Source organism: Dermacentor silvarum, chromosome 9 (genome assembly GCF_013339745.2).
Source record: "Dermacentor silvarum isolate Dsil-2018 chromosome 9, BIME_Dsil_1.4, whole genome shotgun sequence".
NCBI classification, from domain to species: domain Eukaryota; kingdom Metazoa; phylum Arthropoda; class Arachnida; order Ixodida; family Ixodidae; genus Dermacentor; species Dermacentor silvarum.
This window is the reverse complement of record NC_051162.1, coordinates 108,414,427-108,437,075: the sequence shown is the minus strand read 5'-3', so window position 1 is coordinate 108,437,075 and position 22,649 is coordinate 108,414,427. Positions and strand designations below refer to the sequence as shown.

Sequence of the window (22,649 nt, the reverse complement as noted above, 5' to 3'; positions counted from 1 at the left end):
TGTCCCACCGATCATCCGCTCAGAGCACTTTTGTGCCTTCTTTGAGCGTCTGGTTTTGTACGAAACGAAGAACTAGGTGAGTATGAAAATAAGAAGCTCATCTAGTTATACCTGTCACCCGTCAAACACATGAAGCTCTGCCGAAGTTCGAAATCTTTTTCGACATCTGTCGGGCCCCCAAAGAAAGAACGCCGCAGCTACTACAAATAAAAGCAGCAAGCTAGGATCATTATTTATATAGCGTACGCGTGGAAGTCTTGTAGTAATAGTGCGATAATGCTAGAAAGACATTTAGGAACCACGGAATTCTTTACGACAGTTGAAAAACCGCCAGTAGGCAGCACAAAATGAAAACAATAGCTTTGCGTAGACAAAGGCCATACGTGCAGTCATCGTGGAACAGGTGGCCAGAGAAGCTTCATGGACTTCAGCTGCAATGTCTCGTCGAATCGTCACCGCAACCGCCTCAAAACGGCTAGGAACAGTAGGTGCGGGACGATATCAGGTCATTTGTTTACTGCGAAACTATTGTTTTTTGGTCATAAGGTCCTTTGACAGCAGAGGCTTAAAAAGTTCCACCCTCGTCACTCGCTAAGTGGAGTGCCTGTTGTCCACTGCCATCGTGGCCATCATGATGTCCTTTGCCGTGTCTTCCTGCTTTAGGTTACCTGGTCAGCTTCGCTCACGGCGCGGTACAAACCACCAGCTAATCAATGCAGCCGTAAGTTGAAACTTCCTAAGGGCTCACGCAGAATTTTCTTCTCCCACTCACACCAGTGAACAGCTGACTTGTGTGCTGATATGATGACCCCTTCTCTCAAGTGTATTAGGTTCGCAGTAGAAAAGAACGTACAAACAAATATGCAGACGGAGGTCGATGGCTCCAGGCTGTAGAGGACTCCTTCTTAAAGATTACGGAGTTGTTTTAAAAGAGAATTTTAACCGCAGTAAGCTTACTTATATTAGAGCATGAAAATAAATCAAGGACAAGCACGAAATACGAACCGGGTATAAAAATGAGCAGTATTCTAAAATAATCGATGGAAACTAAATAATTGTAAGAAAAAAGTTCCTTTTGAGATGAATCAAGTGATGAACAGTGTTTAATGCAATGTGGTAGAGAGTTCAAAAATAAAGCGGAAATAACCGCGAAGAACCGAGAACGCAAAATTCGATGCACTACAGTTTGGTTTAACTTCAAAGAGATGCGATATCTACGATCACTCTTCACTTGCAGTCTTGCTCCTAAAAGCACTGGAATTGAACTGAACTGCAGCAAAGTTTTACATATCATAAAATACACAGGATGTGCGTAAAAGATTGTACATAAACAGCGTTAACATTGAGCCTTTTCGGCATGATAAACACAAATTCCAGTTTTCTAAAATCACACACGGAAACGTCACTATATATTCACGTTTACTTCAAGTTTATAGAAGTTAATTCCTGGTAATGTTGAATTATTCATTCACCCGCACCACAGTCGTATTGAAAATAACCAGCATCAGTACTAAGTAAATTGATTGCTGCGTCTATATTTGGTGTTTACCAAACTTTGTAGATACTTATACTGCCATATCTCCAACTTCATTAGCAATGCTTATCAAATGCACTGTACATCATTAACAAACCTTATCAAGAACATATCAAAGCTATTTCATTCTAGAATATACAATAGCCCAAAGATGTCTGATACTTGCCGGGAAGTGTAACCAACACATATTGAAGTTGAACAAACAAAACGACGATCATCACGTGACTGTTTAAAAAGATAAGAATGAGCGTGGCATTAAATTGTTTAGATAAACGAATTGCAGGTGCAAACGTAATGATGATAAATTTCAGTTTATCACTGGGCCCATCTCCAGCAAAGGTATTGAAGGAAAAGTAATTCATCAAATTGCAATAATTTTATAATTGTTTAGCCCATGTAATTGAGCGTGCTTTTGATAGCCATTAAATAATTTTAGTGCGCATAATTGATCACTGGTTCCACTGCTGGCCATGGTACCCTATTTCGACGGGAAGAATACCTAACTTAGGTACAGGTTCAAGAACATCGGATGTTCAAAACTGTTCTGGAATCCTCCACTGTGGCATCTCTCATATCCGCTGGGTTGGGTTGTTAAACCTCATCAATAAAAATTAGCACACTACTTGTAATGAAATATTCTACAGAAATATCATACAACTCTGAGTACGATGCAAGTAGCAAATTTGTCAGTGGAACAGCGTACCCAAGACAAGCTTTATCATAGAAATAGTATAACTAGATGCGTTGATGGATAGGTAACTATTAAGAACTCGCGATAGGTGCCAGTACTTCGAGCAAACCCATGAGTGGCAGACAGCACGCAGAGAAGTCAATTTTTCCGCGCTGTCCTTAATTTGCACGCGCCCTTCCTCGGTTCTAATTAAGTTCGATTCGCCCTAATACTTTCGCAGAAAACTACAGTGCCGAGATTCATGGGCTTGGTAACCAGGGACGCCGTCATCGGCCACCAGATGATGGCCAAGATTAAGCTTCGTGTCTACGACACAATCCTGGAGGATCTCAAGCTGAGGGTGGCGCTCTTCACACCTCGAGGCACAGTCGTTCCGTGTATAGAACGCTTCGGCTCGTGGTGAGAAAAAAACAAGAAACCTTGGCTCATGTTAAGAGGCAGTGGCTTTTGTCTTTACGAATTGCATCGGCCACGAAAAAATCACGAGAGGGGAGTAGGTAGTAGAAGGAAAGGGTTAGCACTTACAGTAATCCAAAGCAGTATTGAAGAAGTCTAGGTTACCTTCATGCGCGTGCCCTACCTCCCGCCGCGCGCGTCAGCACGCTCGCAGCAAGGCACCCTAACGATGAACACGATGATTATTTATAGGCCTCCCCTATGAAACGGGGCGGTGACAAATAGTCACCTACCCTGCTTGGTTTATTCAGGTATGTTATACATGCTTTTCGTTCTAGCATTTTTTGTATACATCTCTTTAACCTTCTTTTTGTTCCTCAAAACTTCTTTATCTACGTGGTAACGCTACCTATGCCTGTAACGGATCCGTTCGTGTCAATCTTCTCCCTGCCTTTTTTCATCCAGTACTCTAAACGCCTCTTCCTTATCTCGCCTGCTGATAGGACTGCTGATCGAACTCGGGCACTCCGTGCCATCTGGTGGAGGGCACGGCAGTAAATTTAGATGATACTCGGCTGCGGCATGGCAAACGGCGACAGCGATACCGAGACTGACACCTCACCTCTTGTTAGGCTAGTTACACTAGTTTGTTATGATATCCTCAGTTTATGACTATCGCTACGCATTCTCGGCATGGCGAGGTATAATCTAACACCCCTGGCATGTTCCTACGACATCTACAAGTTACCTAAGTGACCGTTTCTTTCTAGAAGCGGTTACAAGATACCCATATCCTTCTGAAGTCAGCTAAGACGTCTTCAAGAAGAAGAAAAGAACAGAAATCAGGAAATGTAACAGCTAACCTTAATGACGTTTAAAAAGCTTCATCCGCCACCCTCTTACGCCCTGCTTTTCTTTGCAGCGTGTATGACATTTGTGAAAACGTGCCGGAGAACAAGGTGACAATGTGGACGACCAAGTGTCCAGTGACGCCCGGCACCTACTGGCGCAACTTAGTATTCCGGGTTTCGCCTAAAATGGAGAAGCATATCGGCGTAAGTGTTCTGTGCGGGGGCTCGTGCTAACGTCTCTGTGATACGTAAAGGCCGTGGCGACCGGGCTTTATTAGGGTAGCGTTCGCTCTTCACGTCGCTGCTTTTGAAGATCCACAGAGCGCAAACACGAAATGATGCAAGTTTGGTCAATGCCTGACCATTATGAGCCTAATTATGCATAGGCATCCTAAAATGTACAAGTACCGCCTTCATGCATTTGTCGAAATCGCTTGATACCCCGAAATCTACTAACTGCTTGCTTTGTGAAAGAAAGGGCAGTTTTTAGAAACCAATTTCAATGCGACCAAAAATTTCCTGTCTCAGATTTTATTGCCTTCGAAAGATGTCGCGTCTCTAGCTGTCATTCTACAGAAAAATTCTGCTCCATTAGCCCAGCTGAAGATTGTCGGCTCGCCGTGGACACATTATGTGTACTTATAAAAAATAATTAGAAGGCTGCAAAGAAGAGTCGTCATTTTATTAAAGTTAATAATGTTGCTAAAATGAAATAAAATTTACCACGATTTTAATTTGCAAATTTTCTTATAATGACGACACAGAAGCCAACCAAAGCATAAAGCAAAACAACTGTCCTTTTTATTTTAATCAAATGTAGGTTAATTATGAACGAGGCTTAAGGGAATAACGAACTAGGCCGCCGTAGCTCATTTGCTAATGCACCGCACGTGTCATGCTAAGATTTTGGATAAACCTGCCACTTTTCGGTCAGTTTAGCTTTCCTTTTACTTTATCACGAACATGAAACTTATCAGCACACACTAATCCCACCCTCATATTTGTTCTACATCACGAATAAATAAAAAACAGCTCCTTTTCCCTTATACTCTCCTTGGCTTCGTTGCCTTTTGGGGTCGTACGTTTGTTTTTAAAACTTTAGATCCTCAGTCCCATGATTATTTTGTCTCATTAGCAAACTATTTCCCTCACAGCTCCATATGAAGCACTCACGGGCTCAGAAATTCCACTTTCGCAATGGTCGACAGTGTCAATTAATATCTCCCCGCTTCATTTCTTTTGCCCAGGATGGAAACCTCATTGCAGCCATGATGTTGGAGAGCAAGGGCAAGAAGCTTTCATGCCAAGCCCTTCACTTGACAGTTTTCAAGACCAGGCCGACAACGGACATCTGGGATTAGAACGTCTCGTCTAAGAAGAAACAGCGGCGCGCGGAGAACTGCAGTGCGAGTTGAGAAGAATAAAGTGAATATATGCGGATGACAATGCCGAGTGTGAAAAGTAAATAAACCCACCTGTGTATGTGAAGAGCAGCATGCAACACTAATACATGCTTACATTGAATGCACATTTAGAAAAAAATATAAGATGACACTTATTATTTTATTCAGCAGTAATTAATTTTATTCAAGCTCTTTCGGTCCGCAGCTAACTCAAAGATTGGATTTGCGTACAGCAGGACGTGTTGCATGTCGCTTACTCAGGCTTGTCGTTGCAATTGAACGGTTCTCGCGAAAGCGCATCCATGAGTGCGCGAGTGCTCATTACTTCTGAGAAAAGTTCATTTAGGCATGTAACTGCTAGGTAATATTCTATAAACTATTTTTTCCGCAAAGAAAATTGAAGCGCTGCTTTGCTGAATGGCGGAACACTCAAGGAGTCTTTTACATTATGGTTTCCTATTCGAAGTAATTACTGAGCAAAGTAATGTTTGACTGCAAAGGACAAAGTTCGATTCTCATGACGTCATCAATTTACTATGGCGAGTCAATAACGTCTGACAACGTTTCAAGTTAAATATGTTGGCTTTGGGATTTTGACAGATCCTGGGCTAGTATGGTGCACTCGATAAGCAAAATGGCAGTTCCAAGGCCTAGTTCCGCAAGGCCTTAAAATGTTAATCAGCATAGTCAAACAGGCAAGCACCAAAATGTATGAAAATTGGAGACAAAGCATGGTTATACGGCACGTCGTGACACAAACAAATGAAAGACAAATCAAGCCACCGCAATCAATTTTTCAGCATGTTCAGTGACGAATTACGTCGATTGAAACCCAATATCTGCTCCACTATTAGGAAGTCGTTGCTTGACACTGGGAATTTCTAGAAACTCCTAGATATTCGTTTAACTACTGAATTTACTCTCCATTTATTGGTTAATGGCACCCCATGGCCAAGTAGCTAATGCGGCGGAAACTATTTTATCAGATCGTACACTTGTTCTAGCTTAGATGCCAGATTGGCAAAGAAGGCAGCATATTTTTATATCTTTTTGCTGTTTTTATGTTTTATTAAAGTGCACACTAGGATATTGGAGAAAACAGACAGGAATGAGCATCTGGATGTGACTCGCGTATCATTTTTGGTTCTTATACGGTTTTAGATATTTGAATAACTCACACAATTGTTTCTTATAAAAAGCCTATTGATAAGTTTATACTATATTTTTTATGCTGCCTTTTAGAAGAAGTATTGCAAGAGGGAAAACCTCAGTTCTGCATTTTGGCTGGGATGAAAGTAAAGAAAGAAAGCAGTCTAAATTTTTAGTGAAGCGAAGAATTAAGAGCTCGCACATAATTAAGTAAAATGAAGGTTAATTTTAAACAAACAAGTTTAGGTCGTCACTATCAGCAGATAAATTTGAACATGAAATTCGAACTATAACCAACAACTTAACGAATCTTATTGCTCCACAAATGACACTATGGAGTTACCGGTTCTTCTCATTTCTGGATGTATGCCGGAGAGGGTACCAAGCATAGAAGGAAGAAGCTCTTTCAAAATAAAAACAACTAAAGGTAACTATTAACCTTTGCTTTGGCGTAGGCTTATTATCAACGAAATTGAAGAAACATCTGTTCGTAGCTGTGAATGAGTTCAGAAAACCAACGTGCTCCATCCAACAAAGATCAATTTTCTTCGCTGCACAAGCCAACTTGATTTTGGTTTTGGCGACTAGTTGATAATAAAGGTGGTAAAATATAAAGTGAAGAAGATATATGCAATTACAATTAGCAAAGTGACAGTCAATAAAAGTAAAAACAATATAGTACATAAAATAATTAGAAGTATCCGCGGGACCGTGACTACAGTTAGAGGAGAAGAAACAATGGGTAGCAAACTTTTTTTCGAGCAGTGGTTATTTGCACGTGTGAGAGAGTTGTCTCCTAAAAACCAAAACCCAAAAGAATTGTCCAAACGCAGAGAATAACTTACCAGATCCAGTTGGTTTAGCATTAGGCTCCAATTTTGCTTTCCTTCGTTTGATTGGAGTTATTTAAAAACACAAGGAACGTCCAGCCATTTAATGTCAATAAAATATGCAAATCATGGTGTAGATTTCCTTTGTGCAACATTATTGCATCATTCTTGCCAACCTGAAGTGCTTTGCATGTAGATTGGCGTGAATTAACACTGCGATGTATATCAGCAGCATAATTTCTTAAGCATTGTGTGGTTTCTCTGCCTTTCAGATTTCGAGGCGTTCTACCACAGCTGTGATGTACAACGTGCGAAAAATTAAGCTTGAATAGGGCGTGTCAATTGTGCGTGACCCCTTAGGAGTGCCTTGATAGTGTTAATTTTGGGACGAATAAATAACTGGATGCTCTGCAAGAACTGACCTTGCTCTTGATCGTGTTTAACAAAAGCCTTAGCATTTCATGTCTGACGAACTTCGAGCTTTCTTAATGAACAAGTACTTTTCTGAGTGAAATACCTGAATGCAAATAAGCTGCTTTCTTCAATAAGTTCCACAAGCCACTTATACATCTTCTTTACACGCATTTATTTAAATAATGCGCCGTATGGCAAGACGTGCGATTAGAAAAGGAAGAAATGCACGGGTTTAAGTTGGCCAACGGCATCAGCCCTTGATATGACGATGACGAACACTCTAGTTGCGCTACTACTGCTGCTGTGATGAACTTTTTTTTTATTCAAGTGTATTCTTTAGAGCTGGCTTTGTTTTAAAGTAATGGTGAAGCGCAGACGTAGTGTTAGACTTGTTTCCTGGACATATTGGGCTACGATGAGACAATGGAATTCATTTAGTCGACAGTCCAGCATGGTAGTTTCTAGCAAGTACAAGCGGATAGACATTAAGCACATAAAACGTAAAAAAATAACGTGGCGACATCTTCACGGTACCGCTTCTCGATATTGATTTAGACCTACGGAAGTAGTAAAACTTGGGCCATTTAATGTGAGGTGATAGATAAGGTTTGGGGTGGCAGCGCAGCTCAACGTTATTATAACTCCGTAATTAGAATATTGGTTATAAAGTTCAGGACAGCATAGTGGCCTGGTCTTCAGAGCTGTTAACTGAATACAATCACAATAACCTTACTTTATCGTTGGGCGTAAGGAAAAGGAAACTGTTTTTAAAGTTCTCGACCATAGAATCCCATTTAGTGGAAGTTGAAATATTTTCGTTAAGGTAACAAGTACCTGCGAGAGATAGCGAGGTGTACAAAAGTAAACAAGAACGATGCTCTGAGATGCTACTATTTGAACAATTACCTGCAGATGTTGTATGGGGATGTGATTATGCGCTTTAGTTTGACTCAAGGTTCTAATCATGCTATTACAGGTGTTGTCGCTCCTGTTACGCTGTCAGAGAGGCTTTTTTGTAATTATCAAAATGGGTGACCTAGAGGAACGCTGGCCTATGCTCAATCGGACGGCCTTGAATTCCTGTATGTCATGCATTCAAACTATACCGCTCTTAAAATGTTGCGGTTTTCACGGCAATTTGAGCTGACTCAAAAGTACCGTTCTAATTTTGAGACAAAGCCAAGATAATTCGTTTCAGAGCTTAAGTTTTGTTGGCGCGTGCCAGAAAACACGGCGAACAGATTTTAAATCTCACTAGGTAACCGTCATTTCGACAATTCCAGGAACGTTTGCATATGGCTAACTAACAAGGAATAGTTGCTTGAGTGCGTGTGGCTTTGGGATTGCGGATGAAATTAAAAACTTGTCACTGCATTTGGTTTCTTTGTTTGCAAAATGTCCATCGCTTTGTGCACATCTGTTAAGTCAGAGAAAATCAATAGCTGGAGCCGCATACGGATGCCGACGTCTCCATAAATACAGGTAATGATATTATTTAAAACGTTTGGCTTCGGAGTAGGCCCACCAGAAAGAAACCAGAGAAGGGGACCCTTAAATTTATTCGCTTAATAGGGTGCACATAAGTGCAGACAAGAAAAGTCGGAAAAATGATACATTGTGTTTCATTTACTTGATTTTATTTGCAGGAGTAAGGGCAGTCCTACCAAATAAAATTAGCAGGCTTACTTTTCCTACTTGTGGAGAGCTATAGTCCCATAAATATAGTTTTCTTGCGGGGAAGAAATGAGAACATGAACTAATAAACTGCAGTGTTGTCTCCCACTACATGCTTCACCTCATTTTACGAAACGAAACCAGTGCAGAAGTGGCTTTTGCTTCTACCTTTATAGAGGCTGCACATAGATCTACGGCTTTATCTCCAGCAGCTGCCGATCTGCCGCCACAACAATGAACATTTTAAGAAACCCTTTGTACTGCAAGCGAGTGTCGTTGTTCACACCTACACGTTATTAGACGTCCATTCTTCCGATAAATTTGTTCTTCTGTCATGTCCCTCTACCTAAAAATAATGGAGAATGGGTTCAAACAAGTTTTTCCATACTTTTGAGGATGAAGGCTATCCCATAAGACATTCGTACAAGCCAGATGGAGCGCAATTCATCAGAGTCTAAATGCAGTACCACTGAATGTTTATCAAAGCTTTTTTTTTCAGTACTTAAAAATTACTTCTATTTCCACTTTTCTTTCAGACTGCCCCAGATCCGAGGTTTCTTTTAAGTAGATGTGCCGAAGAGAAAGTGAGGGGAAAGGGACTTCCATTCTTGTTGCGATTGGCTAACGATGCTCCTAATGACTTAATACCCAACCAAAGGATAAGATGAGCCACCAGCCGGGAGCTGTGAGTCTTAAAACTGCCGGCATTTTGCGCGGACATCCAGTTTCTAATTATTCAGTCATTTTTCATCTTGGGCTCTGTTCTTTTACTTGAGTTTAGTTCATTGTCGATGCCAAGAAAAGGTGAGGTTACAAAGACCAGTTAAATAGCCTCCAGGGGGGTCCATCGCGGAGTCGCAGCCCGTAGGACTACAGTTTTTTTTACCTGCTTAGGCAACAGCCAGCCGTCATGACCTTCGCCATCGTTGCAGTACTGCTGGGCTCCCTCGGCGGCGGTGGAAACGAAGGCCCCGTGCAGTACCATCCTATGTTCAGATGTGACAGTAAGTCGAGCGTCCCCGTGTCACCTCTGTGCGTGGAGACCTAATTATGGCAGCAAGCTTGGACATTGGCTTGTGAACAGTCAACAGTGGAAAAGATGGCACGAGGAATAGAAAGACACTCGATTGAGTGCTAACAGCGATTTTATTTGGTCAACGTTGACAAATTCATGCTAGTTGGCCAACACTCACATCTATGTTTGTAGTTTATTATTGCTAACAGCCATGTTCCAAGTTCAGCGTTGATTAACGACTGCACTAGCTGGCCAACTCTAACAGCTGTGTTAGTTGTTGAGGGCTTGGTGGTTGTCATTCAGTGCACTGGTGCCCGTCTTTCTATTTCTCAATACAATCTTTTGCATTGTACGAACAGGCCTTTTGCGCTGTTCTTATCATGGAAATTTTCTGATGGAACAACCTGCCTCATGCAGCACTCTACGTATTTCAGTACACGTTCCACGAAACGCGTTGAAGGAGGTCCCTTGAAGACTGACGGCTATACTTGAGGAGTAGGTTCTGAGCTTCTCAGATATTTTCTCGACAAGTGATCAACAGGTGGGGTTCTGCGCACTTCGCCAGTTTACAATGCCGATACGATTGGCTATTACGGGCTCGTTGGCAGACCATCTTGACATTGTTGCATTGCAGCATAGAAATACATGCACAAGGTCTAACATTCCACCCGCGTCAATATCTTTGAGTGTGTGCTATGAAAATGCCATAGTGATTGAATGAGAGGGCAAAACGCACCAATCAGAAAGTGGGCCTTCAGTTCTAGATAGCGTTCACGAGGATACAATATGAGCTCATATGGTGCTCCTCAAAACAAAACAACTTGTAGTTGATATAAAATTGCGCCTTGAACCAGGGGTTGCAACATTCCCTTCCGAAAAATTTAATCGTACATTTGCTTGGTTGTATTTGCTGGACAGAACAAAACAAAGGTCATGTGTTTCGTTGTCGCAAGAAACACGGAGGGAAGTTTTTAGAACAATATTAAAGCGCAGTGACATAAAAAGTAGCTCACGTGACTTAGCTAGATCGTTTGTGTGTTTCGGAACGAAGGCGGAAAATGGGTGCTGAGTTCGAAGAAAACTAGCTGGTGACGCCTTACCAAATCTCGAGTTTGGACAAAAGGTGTCCGCTCATATTGTTTCGTGAGAAGAGTTTTTGCTCCAGTGCGCTTTGTCAAGAGGGCACTTTAGGCTCCTGTCGGCGAGGCACATTCGATACTCTGCTTGCGAATTTAAACCAATATTTTTGGCGGTACTAGTGTAGATAAATGATCAGAAATCCATGAAACATGGTCTTAGTGTAATCTCGGGTACTTGACAATTCATGGCACCGTTCACAAACGAGGCACCCTATAGGTGTTAGCGACGAATGTTTTCAATGCCAGGAAGTTTAAATGCTTATCATACGTGAACGCTGAAACAACCTATAGACTAAGCAGACAAAACAGGTTTACAAGCGTCATTTTGGTTCACCTGTATTGGTGGCACTTGTGGTTCAGTACAAAAATGGTATTGTATACTTTTCTATTCAATACCTTTATGTACGGAACCACAAATGCCACCATATAGGTAAACCCAAATGGCGTTTCTGGAAATGAAAAGTGTACAATCATTGTATTCTAGCCGTGCCAACACATGGGGCCGAAACTTAGAGGTTAAAAAGAAGCTCGAGAAGAAATTAAGGACGGCGCAAAAAGCGATGAAACGAAAAATATTAGGAGTACCGTTAAGAGACAGGAAGAAAGCGGTGTGGGTTAGAGAGTAAACGGAGATTTCCGATATTCTATGTAACATTAAGACAAGAAATGCAGTTGGCCAGGCCACGTAATGCGTAGGGAAAATAATCGTTGGACCCTTAGAGTTAAATAATTTGTGCCAACGGAGGGGAAGCACAGTCGAGGACGGCAGAAAATTAGGCGGCGATGAAATTAGGAAATTAGCAGGCGGACTGTTGGAATCAGCTAGTGCAAGACAGGGGTAAATGGAGATCGCTGGGTGAGGCTTTCGTCCTGCAGTGGGCATACAAAAAAGTTGGTGATGATGATGGCATACTGGTATATTCATTTGACTGCCCAGTGGCTACACAGTCAGTGAAGATAACAAAATCGTGGAAAATGCGAATGAAAGTTATCTGCTGAATGGTACACCTTATATTTACAAAGGCTCTTTATCCCGTGAGATGGTGCTTAAGGCACATGCCGATAACCCCTTGTCACAACGCAGATAATCACACAGCCGAGATAGCACGCCTGACAACAAAAGATGCCATAGTAGGCTCAACTATGAAGGCCAAGATAAAGCTGCGCGTCTACGATGCGATCCTCAAGGACCTGAAGCTGAGGACTGCCTTGTTCACTCCAGAAGGCCACATCGTGCCATGCATTGACGGGTTCGGAAGCTGGTAAGCAATGTGTCTGGGAACATATGCCCGCAAATATACCCCGCTCCGTCGATGAACTCTTGTAGAAGGCTACAACGCAGAACCGACGAAGACGAAGACAAGAGAGGCACGCAACTTACACAGACACAGCGCTGCGTCCGTGTAATTTGTGTACCTCTTTTGTCTTTGTCTTCATCGGTTCCGCGCTGTAGCCTTCTATGGTGTTCAACCGTAGCGCCTGGTGCAGGGAGCATAGCGCAGGGTGCACCACATAGTAAAGAAGTAAGCTATTCGACAACTTGTAGCAGGTAACGTGAGATCCTTGGCTCGTATGTTGCAGCGTGTACGACCTCTGCAAGGAGAACAAGAACACGACGAGGCTTTTGGGTAACGGAACAAAGCCAGAGAACACTGCCAAGTGTCCCATCCCCCCGGGTACCTACTACCGCACGCTGGAGTTCAAGCTCTCGCCGAAGCTGAACAAACACATTGGGGTAAGTACGCGCTGAAGCGCGGCTAAATTCTCCGTTATACGTATAGAATGATCCACATCTGCCGCCAAGGCTGTGAGTGGTGACGCTGGCTAACGCTGCCAGGGATAAACATAACTACCCCGGAAACAGGAAGGCAAAAACGGTGCCGTGGTCGCTGAATTGGCACGAGCAACGCGTGCGTAATGCGAAGACGTGGGTTAGTATCCCACGTGCGGCGAGTTGCTTTTTGATGCACTTGCATGTCGATTTACTTATCATTTCTGTAATTCAATTAAGAACCGCATATAATTTCCCCTATGCTGTCATTGGTGTCATTGTTTGTAGGCTTCATATGATATGACTAAGAAAAATCGGGCCCCTAGGTTGCCTTTTTCCCACCTCTCTCTCTCTCTCTCTGTATATATATATATATATAGATGACAAAATGCACGTTGAAAAACGCGTGAGCCACGTTAGACAATACTTATCAAAGGCCGATCTGCGGCCGTGACGGTGAAAATAGTTTTGTCGTGTTTTTCCACGTGGATTTCTTTAAATATTTTTACGTTAAATATATATTTAACATTTAGCATTTTATATTTAGCACACACACAGACATTTATAAGCATGAGAAGCAGAACTGTGCAGTTAGTTTCGGCTTATTTGCCGAACGGTTACGGTTGTTGGAGAAGGTCGGTGGAGAAGTGCTTGTCACAGGTCATGCGAAAAGCACCAGTTGTCTGTATACTCACGCTGAAAGAGTCTAGTTTACACCACAACAAAGAGCATAAAAAGTCACTGGCCCGGACAAGCTACCACAGGTTTTCCGACGATATTCTCAGACCATCACAGCAACATGCTATAATACGGACTTTTGCGAGGTGTATTTCTGTGCTTCTCACCGTAAAATCCGTGGACAGTTTTTTTTTTCTATGCGTGAATTTGGACGTGAATGTTCTTCTGCTCGCAGAACGGTGAACTTCTCGGGACTATGCGGCTTGAGAGCGGAACCAAGGTGGTCGCGTGCCACGCCCATTTCATGGTGCTCTACCCAACGAAGCCAAAGGTGAAGGAATGGTACTAGACGGCACTATCTGCGAAATTCGGCTCATCAACCACCTGAACGGTTCACCGCTTCGCGACACAATAAATGGAAAGAAAGGAGCACGACTATAAGATTGAAGGGAGCGACTGCGACTTGTTTTACACTTACTAATTCTACGATGTACCGCTAGAAAATCAACATTCTTGTGGCCATATGAGCGGCTCAGTCTTAGAAGTTAAACAACGTGTCCGAAAACAGTAAATTTCCGTTACTGTTCTGGGACTTCGCGGACGCAGCTGCGTATTCCGTTTTGAAGAGTTTGCTTTGGACGTGGTACTACGTGCCGACTTGGTGACCTGATTTACACCTTGCACTAAATATGAGAAGGTAGGTCGCATAAGGTATGTATGTATGTATGTATGTATGTATGTATGTATGTATGTATGTATGTATGTATGTATGTATGTATGTATGTATGTATGTATGTATGTATGTATGTATGTATGTATGTATGTATGTATGTATGTATGTATGTATGTATGTATGTATGTATGTATGTATGTATGTATGTATGTATGTATGTATGTATGTATGTATGTATGTATGTATGTATGTATGTATGTATGTATGTATGTATGTATGTATGTATGTATGTATGTATGTATGTATGTATGTATGTATATGTGTGTGTGTGTGTGTGTATGTGTGTGTGTGTGTACACAGTTGACTCAAGAGAATAAAAAAATACGCAACTAATTAAAATAGCGCAACACAGACACGGACAAGATAGCGAACAGGACAAGCACCCATTAACAACTGATGTACATTAAGAAACATCTGTGACCTCCATAAAACTTTAGCGACCTTAGAATGTACTTCAGTGAGTGCTTGTGCTATTCCCTGTCCTGTCCGCGTCTTTTTCGTGCTATATTAATTCATTCCGTACCATCAACCAACTCGTCCAAGAACTCGCCTGGTTGAGCCACGAGAAGTAAAACTGGTCCTTGTGAAAGACAGAAAGGGAAATGACAGAGTGAATATGAAATGAGAAAGGTCGAGACTTTTGGGGCCACCAGCAAGCTTCCGGTTTGCACAACGGAGAAGGTAATGGTGGGAAAAAAGGTTCAGACTCTCAAATTCTTGAACGTTAGTACAGGGACTTCAGCGTTGCTGTTCGCAGAAGCACAGGAAGCATGAACGCATGTATACATTTATGTATGTTCCTATGTAGTCGTACGTAAGTATGCATGTGTGTGTGTGTGTGTGTGTGTGTGTGTGTGTGTGTGTTATGTGCGCCTTCATTATAGAGTTGATGGAGCTTTTATGTCCAAGAACTGCGGAAATTGGCTATGATTGATGGCTGATCTGGCTGATACGTCTTGCTGGAAAACGAATGCGGCCAGTGCAATGCGAAAATGCTAGGGTTGCCAGATGGACCCAACAAAAAATAGCCAAATGATCTCAAGATGTAGCCCAAAGATAGCCAGACCCAAATTTTTGTGACCCAAAAGTAGCCAAAAACATAGCCAAAAGTTTGATGATGTTCTGCAGGTACAGTGTACTAGATGTACTTCAGGTGTCTTATAGATGGTGCAGATGGTTCACCGCGTATTTCCGACTCCAAAATTACTTCCGCCGCATGCAACAAGCACAACAGTGGCCTCAAGATCTGCGTAAAGAATTCTAGTGAGAGCTGCCACTCAGACGTTGATTTGGACACCACTAATTGAAGGATTGTTTCCGATTGATTCATGACGTTATCAGTATTTACTGAGCCACGTTGGGAGCTAACTTTAGTTCACGCCTCGCTTTACTCGAGGTATTTTTCTATAAGTGTCGGGCAAAATACTGCCAGCTCCAGGCTCCAGGATCAGCTTCGGCTGGTCACGGTCGAGTGCACAAGAGGCGGCCCGAGCTCAATGCATTTTAGAATAGCGATGCCTTTCCTATGCTTGATTCATAAAATAAGCATGTTATTTCTATCCCCCTCTCTCTCTTTCTCTTTCTCAATTTGGTATTTTTTACTCGGAAGCGTCGAGAAAGTGCAAGAATTGGGTTGAAGATGAATATGGAGAAGACAAAGATAATGTTCAATGGCCTGGCAAGGGAACAAGAATTCAGGATCGCCAGTCAGCCTCTAAAATCTGTAAAGGAATATGTTTATCTAGGTCAATTACTCACAGGGGACCCTGATCATGAGAAAGAAATTTACAGAAGAATAAAATTAGGTTGGAGTGCATACGGCAGCCATTGCCAAATCCTGACTGGGAGCTTACCACTGCAGTCGTTGAAAAGAAAAGTGTACAATCATTGCATTCTACCGGTGCTAACATACGGGGCAGAAACTTGGAGGTTAACAAAGAAGCTCGAGAACAAGTTAAGGACCGCACAAAGAGCAATGGAACGAAAAATCTTAGGAGTAACGTTAAGAGACAAGAAGAGAGCGGTGTGGATCAGAGAACAAACGGGGGTAGACGATATTCTAGTTGACATTAAGCGGAAGAAATGGAGCTGGGCAGGCCATGTAATGCGTAGGATGGATAATCGGTGAACCATTAGGGTTACAGAATGGATACCAAGAGAAGGGAAGCGCAGTCGAGGACGGCAGAAAGTCAGGTGGGATGATGAGGTTAGGAAATTCGCAGGCGCAAGTTGGAATACGCTAGGGCAAGACAGGGGTAATTGGAGATCGCAGGGAGAGGCCTTCGTCCTGCAGTGGACATAAATATAGGCTGATGATGATGACTCGGAAGCAGCTTAATTGACGCTGAGTTGGCAAATGCTGCCGCTTAGAGGCACACTGGACTCTGAAGAAAACTTGAAACCTTCTGGCATTTTCCTCGTGCGAAGAAGGGAAACTTGTGACTGCAATTCACCTTTGAGTGCAAAAACGTAACGACCTGCTGGCCCGTAGCAGAAGAGGTGAATTAAAGTTTACAGTTTCAATTGCCACCTATAGATTACGGCGCTGGCAATAACCCAGGTGGTATTAGAATCGAGGCGTTGAACTGTGCAATTTTTAAACAGGGATTCCCTGACAAGATTCGTGCAATATCAAAACGTGTGCGTAAGTTTCTGTGAATGCAGGCACGAATGCGTGTGTTGCCAAATTTCCGAGGGGGGCTGTGTACCTTACCTTCAGTGTGACTTGAAAAAAAAATAAAGAAATTTAATTCCACTAGGGGACACGTACGCGCGTGGCGACGATGTTACCGTGTTTGGACTTTAGACGCAACCTCACAGCGACGACCACGACAGAAATGCGCTTGGAGTGCCCATAGAATTGCTATCGCAATAAAAGGAAATACCTCTTGCTCAGTTACCTGTTATTTTATCATAGACAACCACTTTTGTTAAACCTAGTGAAAGCATTCTCACGTTCCAAAAATACTCATTTTACGGGTGGTCAGCCCGCAGGGGCGAACAACAGTAAAGCAAACGAGCCCGCGTACTCTGATAACCCGTTCTTCGCGAACACACTCGGTTCGACCAGGCTGGTGCACCCTCCGTTACCGTCACTACGTCACACTAACTGAAAATGGCGCACGTGCGTTCTTGCTTCTGCAAAAAGGAAACGCAATAAATATCTTATAGCACATTCGATTATCCTTTCTTTAATAAAGCCAGTGGGCCGGCAATATCTGTGTTTCCAAAGAATAGAAGGGCAAGAGGGGACGTAACGGCAGCGGTCCTGAACGCGCACCGTTCCGTTGCTACCGATCTTGAGATAACGGCAGACGACGAGCGAGTGCAAGGTGCGTCCACCGCAAGTACGAAGTGCGACAGTGCGCTCGCGCCTGTGCCGAAGTACGTGATGATGTGGGAGCCTCACGCAATACCTTGACCCTACCTTAAAACATCCTCATTCTCAACTGCAATATTTGAAATTTTGAATGGCTTTATATGCTTTGCAGATGCAATAGTTGCCTTCGAATGCGGTATGAATTTCGGAAATTTTGTAATATATAGAGTAAGAAATTTGCCGAGTTTTTTTACTCCATTACGAAACAACGCACCACCAGACGCTTTTAAAACCAAATATGCGCATAAAGTAAAATTTACCTTCGAAAGAGGGGTCCTTCTCCCATTCCTTATATGCACGGCTGTATTTCGCCCACTTGCCCATGCTTAGTTTTGAGAACAGTTTTCTTACTGAACCACGCGTGCAGCGGCAGCAGATGGCGCCGAAACCAAAACGAAAAGAGAGCTTAGCCTGGAAAGACTTGTAAACACGGCAGCGATGACTTAACGCCATCCACTCAGCGCCGACATTGCTTAAAAACACAGCCTTCGAGATTGCCTACATAACTTTTTCGCAGCAATGAGCTTTGGGTTTTCATAAACCGGCGTTGGTAAATTTTGTCAGTGCTGACGTGGTCCCCGGGACCCGGAAGTCCTTAATTTAAAATTGCCCAAATATAGCCATGTAGCCAATTCGGAATTTTCGACGCCAAGCCGCGTAAAAAGTAGCCCAATTTGGCTATTAATAGCCCAATCTGGCAACCCTAGAAAATACCCGAATGTGTTGCCCTATGCGCGGTACTTGCGCCCCCTGCAAGCTCTACGGCGAATGAGAAACACGGCTTCCGTGACTGTCAACGCGGTGCCCCGTTGGTTATCTCGGAAGCAATGCACAGCGATCGGAGCTTTTTAGGATCCACAATAGACGGCAGCTGTGAGGCAGCACACATCTGCCATCACCAAGGCCGCTGCGACACCGAGGTAGCGGTAGTTCTTGGGCTCTGCGAACGAAATGCTCTCAGTGGGACGATATATTGCACCGAGCACCTTGTGATTTGGGCCACTTACCCATAAAATTATTTGTTTTCTAACGGGAGCTCATGAACTGGGAAGAGAAATAGGAGGAAGAGAACGAGAAGGACAAACAATATTGTTATTTTGTCCCTCTCACTATAATTAGTCATCTTCCACAGACTCAGACCGACCGTGAGCTGGAGTCCGAGTGAGACCGGCGTGGTAGAATTCTGACGAACCTGAGTCCGAGTGAAGCCCAAAGGAAAACACAAACACAGGAAAACCCTGTGTACAGGGCACTTGAGGTATTTTCAATAAATAAATATATAAATATATTTAGAGAGGGAGTTTGAGTGACTTCCGTTTATTTTACTGGCCTATTTCCCCGTGCCCGGGGTTGGGAGATTTCATAGTTACGGTAAGGACCTGTTATGCGGTCTTAAACCCAAGAGAAGCAGATGTTGGTGGTGGGCTTCAATGTGGGCGGAAGTCCAGCCTGCCCTTTCTTTGCGGTCACAGCTCGTACACATATGTCATTATATCCACAATGTTTCTAGCGTCCAGCACATGTTTTGTTATTGAAGGACCCTCAATCGAGTCTTGGTCTTTTTACGATTGCCGATCACCAGCGGGAGGAATAATGAGAGGAAGGTGTAAGAATAATTTACTGTAACGGTTCTCTTTCACACCGCTTCATTGAAGGACTAGAAAAATGGCAGGAATACAAAAAGGAAGTAACAGCAGAAAGCCCAGTGTGCTTTCACCGAGGCCGGTGAATCGCAAAAAGCCCAGTTATGCTTTGATGGCCTTGTCATTGTGTGGTCAGGCAGATGTTCCGCCATTTTCGTGTTCAACCAGTCGGACGACCGACCTCTAAACGCTGTAACAATCAGCGTGGTTCTCCGTGTACATCCGTACAACGATAAATGTGGAAGTGAATAGCGTCCTTTCGGCCTTAGGATTTAAGGACAGTTGGAGTTGAATTGCGTTGTTTCGATTACTGTACCCCATAACATCGTATTTGCCTTGTGATTCGGTGCACAAGAATAACAAGAACATAACGAGATAAAAAGAACCAAGTTCATCTGAGTCATATGTACTCGTAAGATAATTTCCATAATCTTAAATTAACAAAAAAAAAAACAACACCAAATAGATCAAGCATAAAAATGTTACCGTCGTTATTATCAGTCATGGTGTTAAAATAAACACTGCAAATCGAAATATTGGACTCGGGTTACACATTTTGTGCTCTCTAAAGAAATGATTCGACCAAAATCTCTTTTCGTGAAAATAAAACTACTCGACTGAAGCAAGATCGGATATTCAAAATACCCATTCAAAATACACTTAAGCAAGAAATAAGAAGTTGGGTAAGCGCAAATGAATCTGCAGCAGATACTAGTGAAAAGCGGCTACAGAAATGGATAGGTAGAAGAAGGGGAAAAACACGCAATGCCGCAAGTTTAATGTTTTGAAGAACAGATAGTATTAGGTAGCATTTGCAAACACGCGCAAACGCATTACAAACGTAAATAAATAGCGTTGTCCTCACTGCGCGTGCACCGTACTGAATTGTGTTTCTGTGGTGTACGTACGATATGTTATCGTACAGTCGACTACAAATGTTTACGGACCACGGGATCTGCGAAAAAGCAGAATATCTCCGCGGCCTCAGAACACAGCCTGATATTCACATTTACAGCATCTACTAGTATATGCGAACAACATTGTCATGTACGGTTTTACTGGCTACTGTTACAGGCTGCTTGGAAATTCAACGTTTCCTCAGATCACGTGGTTCCTAAACTTTTGTGGTTGACTGTCCCTTTTTTTGCTATATGTGGTGCCAGTACTACAACTCCTTGTATGCTGTCAATAATTGTAATTAATACGAAGACATTAAACCCGATATATATATATATATATATATATATATATATATATATATATGATTCCAGCATTGTACTCTGATTCCTCTGTCTGTATATTATTACAGTATTGCTGAAAAGGACAATAAAACACATACTGCTACTGCTGCTACTACTGTGTGGTATTTGGCGAGTTGATTGCATTTAATGTTTACGCATACGCTATGAAATAGCACTGCCATATATGGAGGCATCTGTGGCTCCCGCTTCATCGTAAATTGTCGTGACGGCCACGCTCTTGATTGGAGTAACTGTTGAAATGAGCTATCGCTCTTTTAAAACGCTAGGTTTTGAGGCTTCGACACTGCGTTTATCGTTGGACAGTGACGACGACTTGGCGTGGCCCACCCTAATGAGGGAAAGGTATAAATAAAAAAAGATCTGCGCATAGTCCGTCTGCATCGGCAAAGTTCCCGCTGCAGCCACAGCTGCGTTGTAACGTTTTGTTTTTACTCAATTTTAGCGTAGCGCTTTCGGCATGTGAGCGGCTACGACGGCTGCATACCTCACAACAGTGTGGACAAACGTGAGCTCCGAACATTGTGCGGGTTGGCACCGGAAGTGATCGATCGTGCGAATGCTCGCGGATGCTCACATAAACATTGTACTTTCACAGAAGCGACGTCATGTAACGAGTGTCCTGTGTGCGTCAGCAGCCACGGCCGCTGGCCGGTTTGTTCACATTCCGCAGAGTTTCCGCAATGCCGACTGCAGTAAACACCACAGTTGGGAGCGTCATAGAAAAGTGGCATTGGGCTCGAGCATGAGCGAATGCGCACGTTACAGGTGTGCTTATTGTTGAAAGGAACATCCGAGCGCAAGGCTCGTTCTTTGAAGCCGCTGCAATGCAGTTTGCGTTGCAGTTGAAATGCATCCGCTGACGAATGCAGTTCAAGAGCAGTGTGGTATAGGGCGTAAAGGAGCGAGTGCTGCATATAGCAGTTCTTCTGCGTAGCCGTGCACCTTCAGACTATAAGCGGGAACGCCACGCCACTGGGATGACGGCAGGAGAACTCAAATGCTTTTGCGAGGTGTATTTCTGTGCTTCTCACCGTAAAATCCGTGGACAGTTTTTTTTTTCTATGCGTGAATTTGGACGTGAATGTTCTTCTGCTCGCAGAACGGTGAACTTCTCGGGACTATGCGGCTTGAGAGCGGAACCAAGGTGGTCGCGTGCCACGCCCATTTCATGGTGCTCTACCCAACGAAGCCAAAGGTGAAGGAATGGTACTAGACGGCACTATCTGCGAAATTCGGCTCATCAACCACCTGAACGGTTCACCGCTTCGCGACACAATAAATGGAAAGAAAGGAGCACGACTATAAGATTGAAGGGAGCGACTGCGACTTGTTTTACACTTACTAATTCTACGATGTACCGCTAGAAAATCAACATTCTTGTGGCCATCAGCGGCTCAGTCTTAGAAGTTAAACAACGTGTCCGAAAACAGTAAATTTCCGTTACTGTTCTGGGACTTCGCGGACGCAGCTGCGTATTCCGTTTTGAAGAGTTTGCTTTGGACGTGGTACTACGTGCCGACTTGGTGACCTGATTTACACCTTGCACTAAATATGAGAAGGTAGGTCGCATAAGGTATGTATGTATGTATGTATGTATGTATGTATGTATGTATGTATGTATGTATGTATGTATGTATGTATGTATGTATGTATGTATGTATGTATGTATGTATGTATGTATGTATGTATGTATGTATGTATGTATGTATGTATGTATGTATGTATGTATGTATGTATGTATGTATGTATGTATGTATGTATGTATGTATGTATGTATGTATGTATGTATGTATGTATGTATGTATGTATGTATGTATGTATGTATGTATGTATGTATGTATGTATGTATGTATGTATGTATGTATGTATGTATATATGTGTGTGTGTGTGTGTATGTGTACACAGTTGACTCAAGAGAATAAAAAAATACGCAACTAATTAAAATAGCGCAACAAAGACACGGACAAGATAGCGAACAGGACAAGCACCCATTAACAACTGATGTACATTAAGAAACATCTGTGACCTCCATAAAACTTTAGCGACCTTAGAATGTACTTCAGTGAGTGCTTGTGCTATTCCCTGTC

At 42.9% G+C, this 22,649-nt stretch overlaps 2 protein-coding genes across 3 annotated transcripts; both read left to right on the top strand.

Annotated features, from left to right (window-relative positions):
* The first annotated feature begins 2,451 nt into the window (after positions 1-2,451).
* On the top strand, positions 2,452-4,918 carry LOC119464909 (uncharacterized). Its single transcript, XM_037725781.2, has 3 exons — positions 2,452-2,624; positions 3,544-3,676; positions 4,720-4,918. Exons 1-3 carry the CDS (start codon positions 2,467-2,469, stop codon positions 4,831-4,833), a joined length of 405 nt encoding a protein of 134 aa, XP_037581709.1. The 5' UTR covers positions 2,452-2,466; the 3' UTR covers positions 4,834-4,918.
* Positions 4,919-9,619: 4,701 nt separating this feature from the next.
* LOC119464092 (uncharacterized) lies at positions 9,620-21,874 on the top strand. Of its 2 annotated transcripts, XM_037724924.2 has the most exons (4): positions 9,620-9,946; positions 12,181-12,358; positions 12,678-12,831; positions 13,781-13,993. In XM_037724924.2, exons 1-4 carry the CDS (start codon positions 9,853-9,855, stop codon positions 13,892-13,894), a joined length of 540 nt encoding a protein of 179 aa, XP_037580852.1. In that variant the 5' UTR covers positions 9,620-9,852; the 3' UTR covers positions 13,895-13,993. The 2 variants fall into 2 exon arrangements, with proteins under 2 accessions (XP_037580852.1, XP_049511653.1); XM_049655696.1 differs by lacking the exons at positions 9,620-9,946; positions 13,781-13,993 and adding an exon at positions 21,662-21,874 and having other exon boundaries at positions 12,133-12,358.
* Positions 21,875-22,649: the final 775 nt, after the last annotated feature.

What these genes read in the sequence shown, in the direction of transcription:
- LOC119464909 (XM_037725781.2), top strand. Translation starts at nt 2,467, where the DNA reads ATGGGCTTGGTAACCAGGGACGCCGTCATCGGCCACCAGATGATGGCC. An exon ending in ATAGAACGCTTCGGCTCGTG is followed by an intron (nt 2,625 to 3,543) that starts GTGAGAAAAAAA and finishes TTTTCTTTGCAG; the next exon opens with CGTGTATGACATTTGTGAAA. An exon ending in AAATGGAGAAGCATATCGGC is followed by an intron (nt 3,677 to 4,719) that starts GTAAGTGTTCTG and finishes TCTTTTGCCCAG; the next exon opens with GATGGAAACCTCATTGCAGC.
- LOC119464092 (XM_037724924.2), top strand. Translation starts at nt 9,853, where the DNA reads ATGACCTTCGCCATCGTTGCAGTACTGCTGGGCTCCCTCGGCGGCGGT. An exon ending in ATTGACGGGTTCGGAAGCTG is followed by an intron (nt 12,359 to 12,677) that starts GTAAGCAATGTG and finishes CGTATGTTGCAG; the next exon opens with CGTGTACGACCTCTGCAAGG. An exon ending in AGCTGAACAAACACATTGGG is followed by an intron (nt 12,832 to 13,780) that starts GTAAGTACGCGC and finishes TTCTGCTCGCAG; the next exon opens with AACGGTGAACTTCTCGGGAC.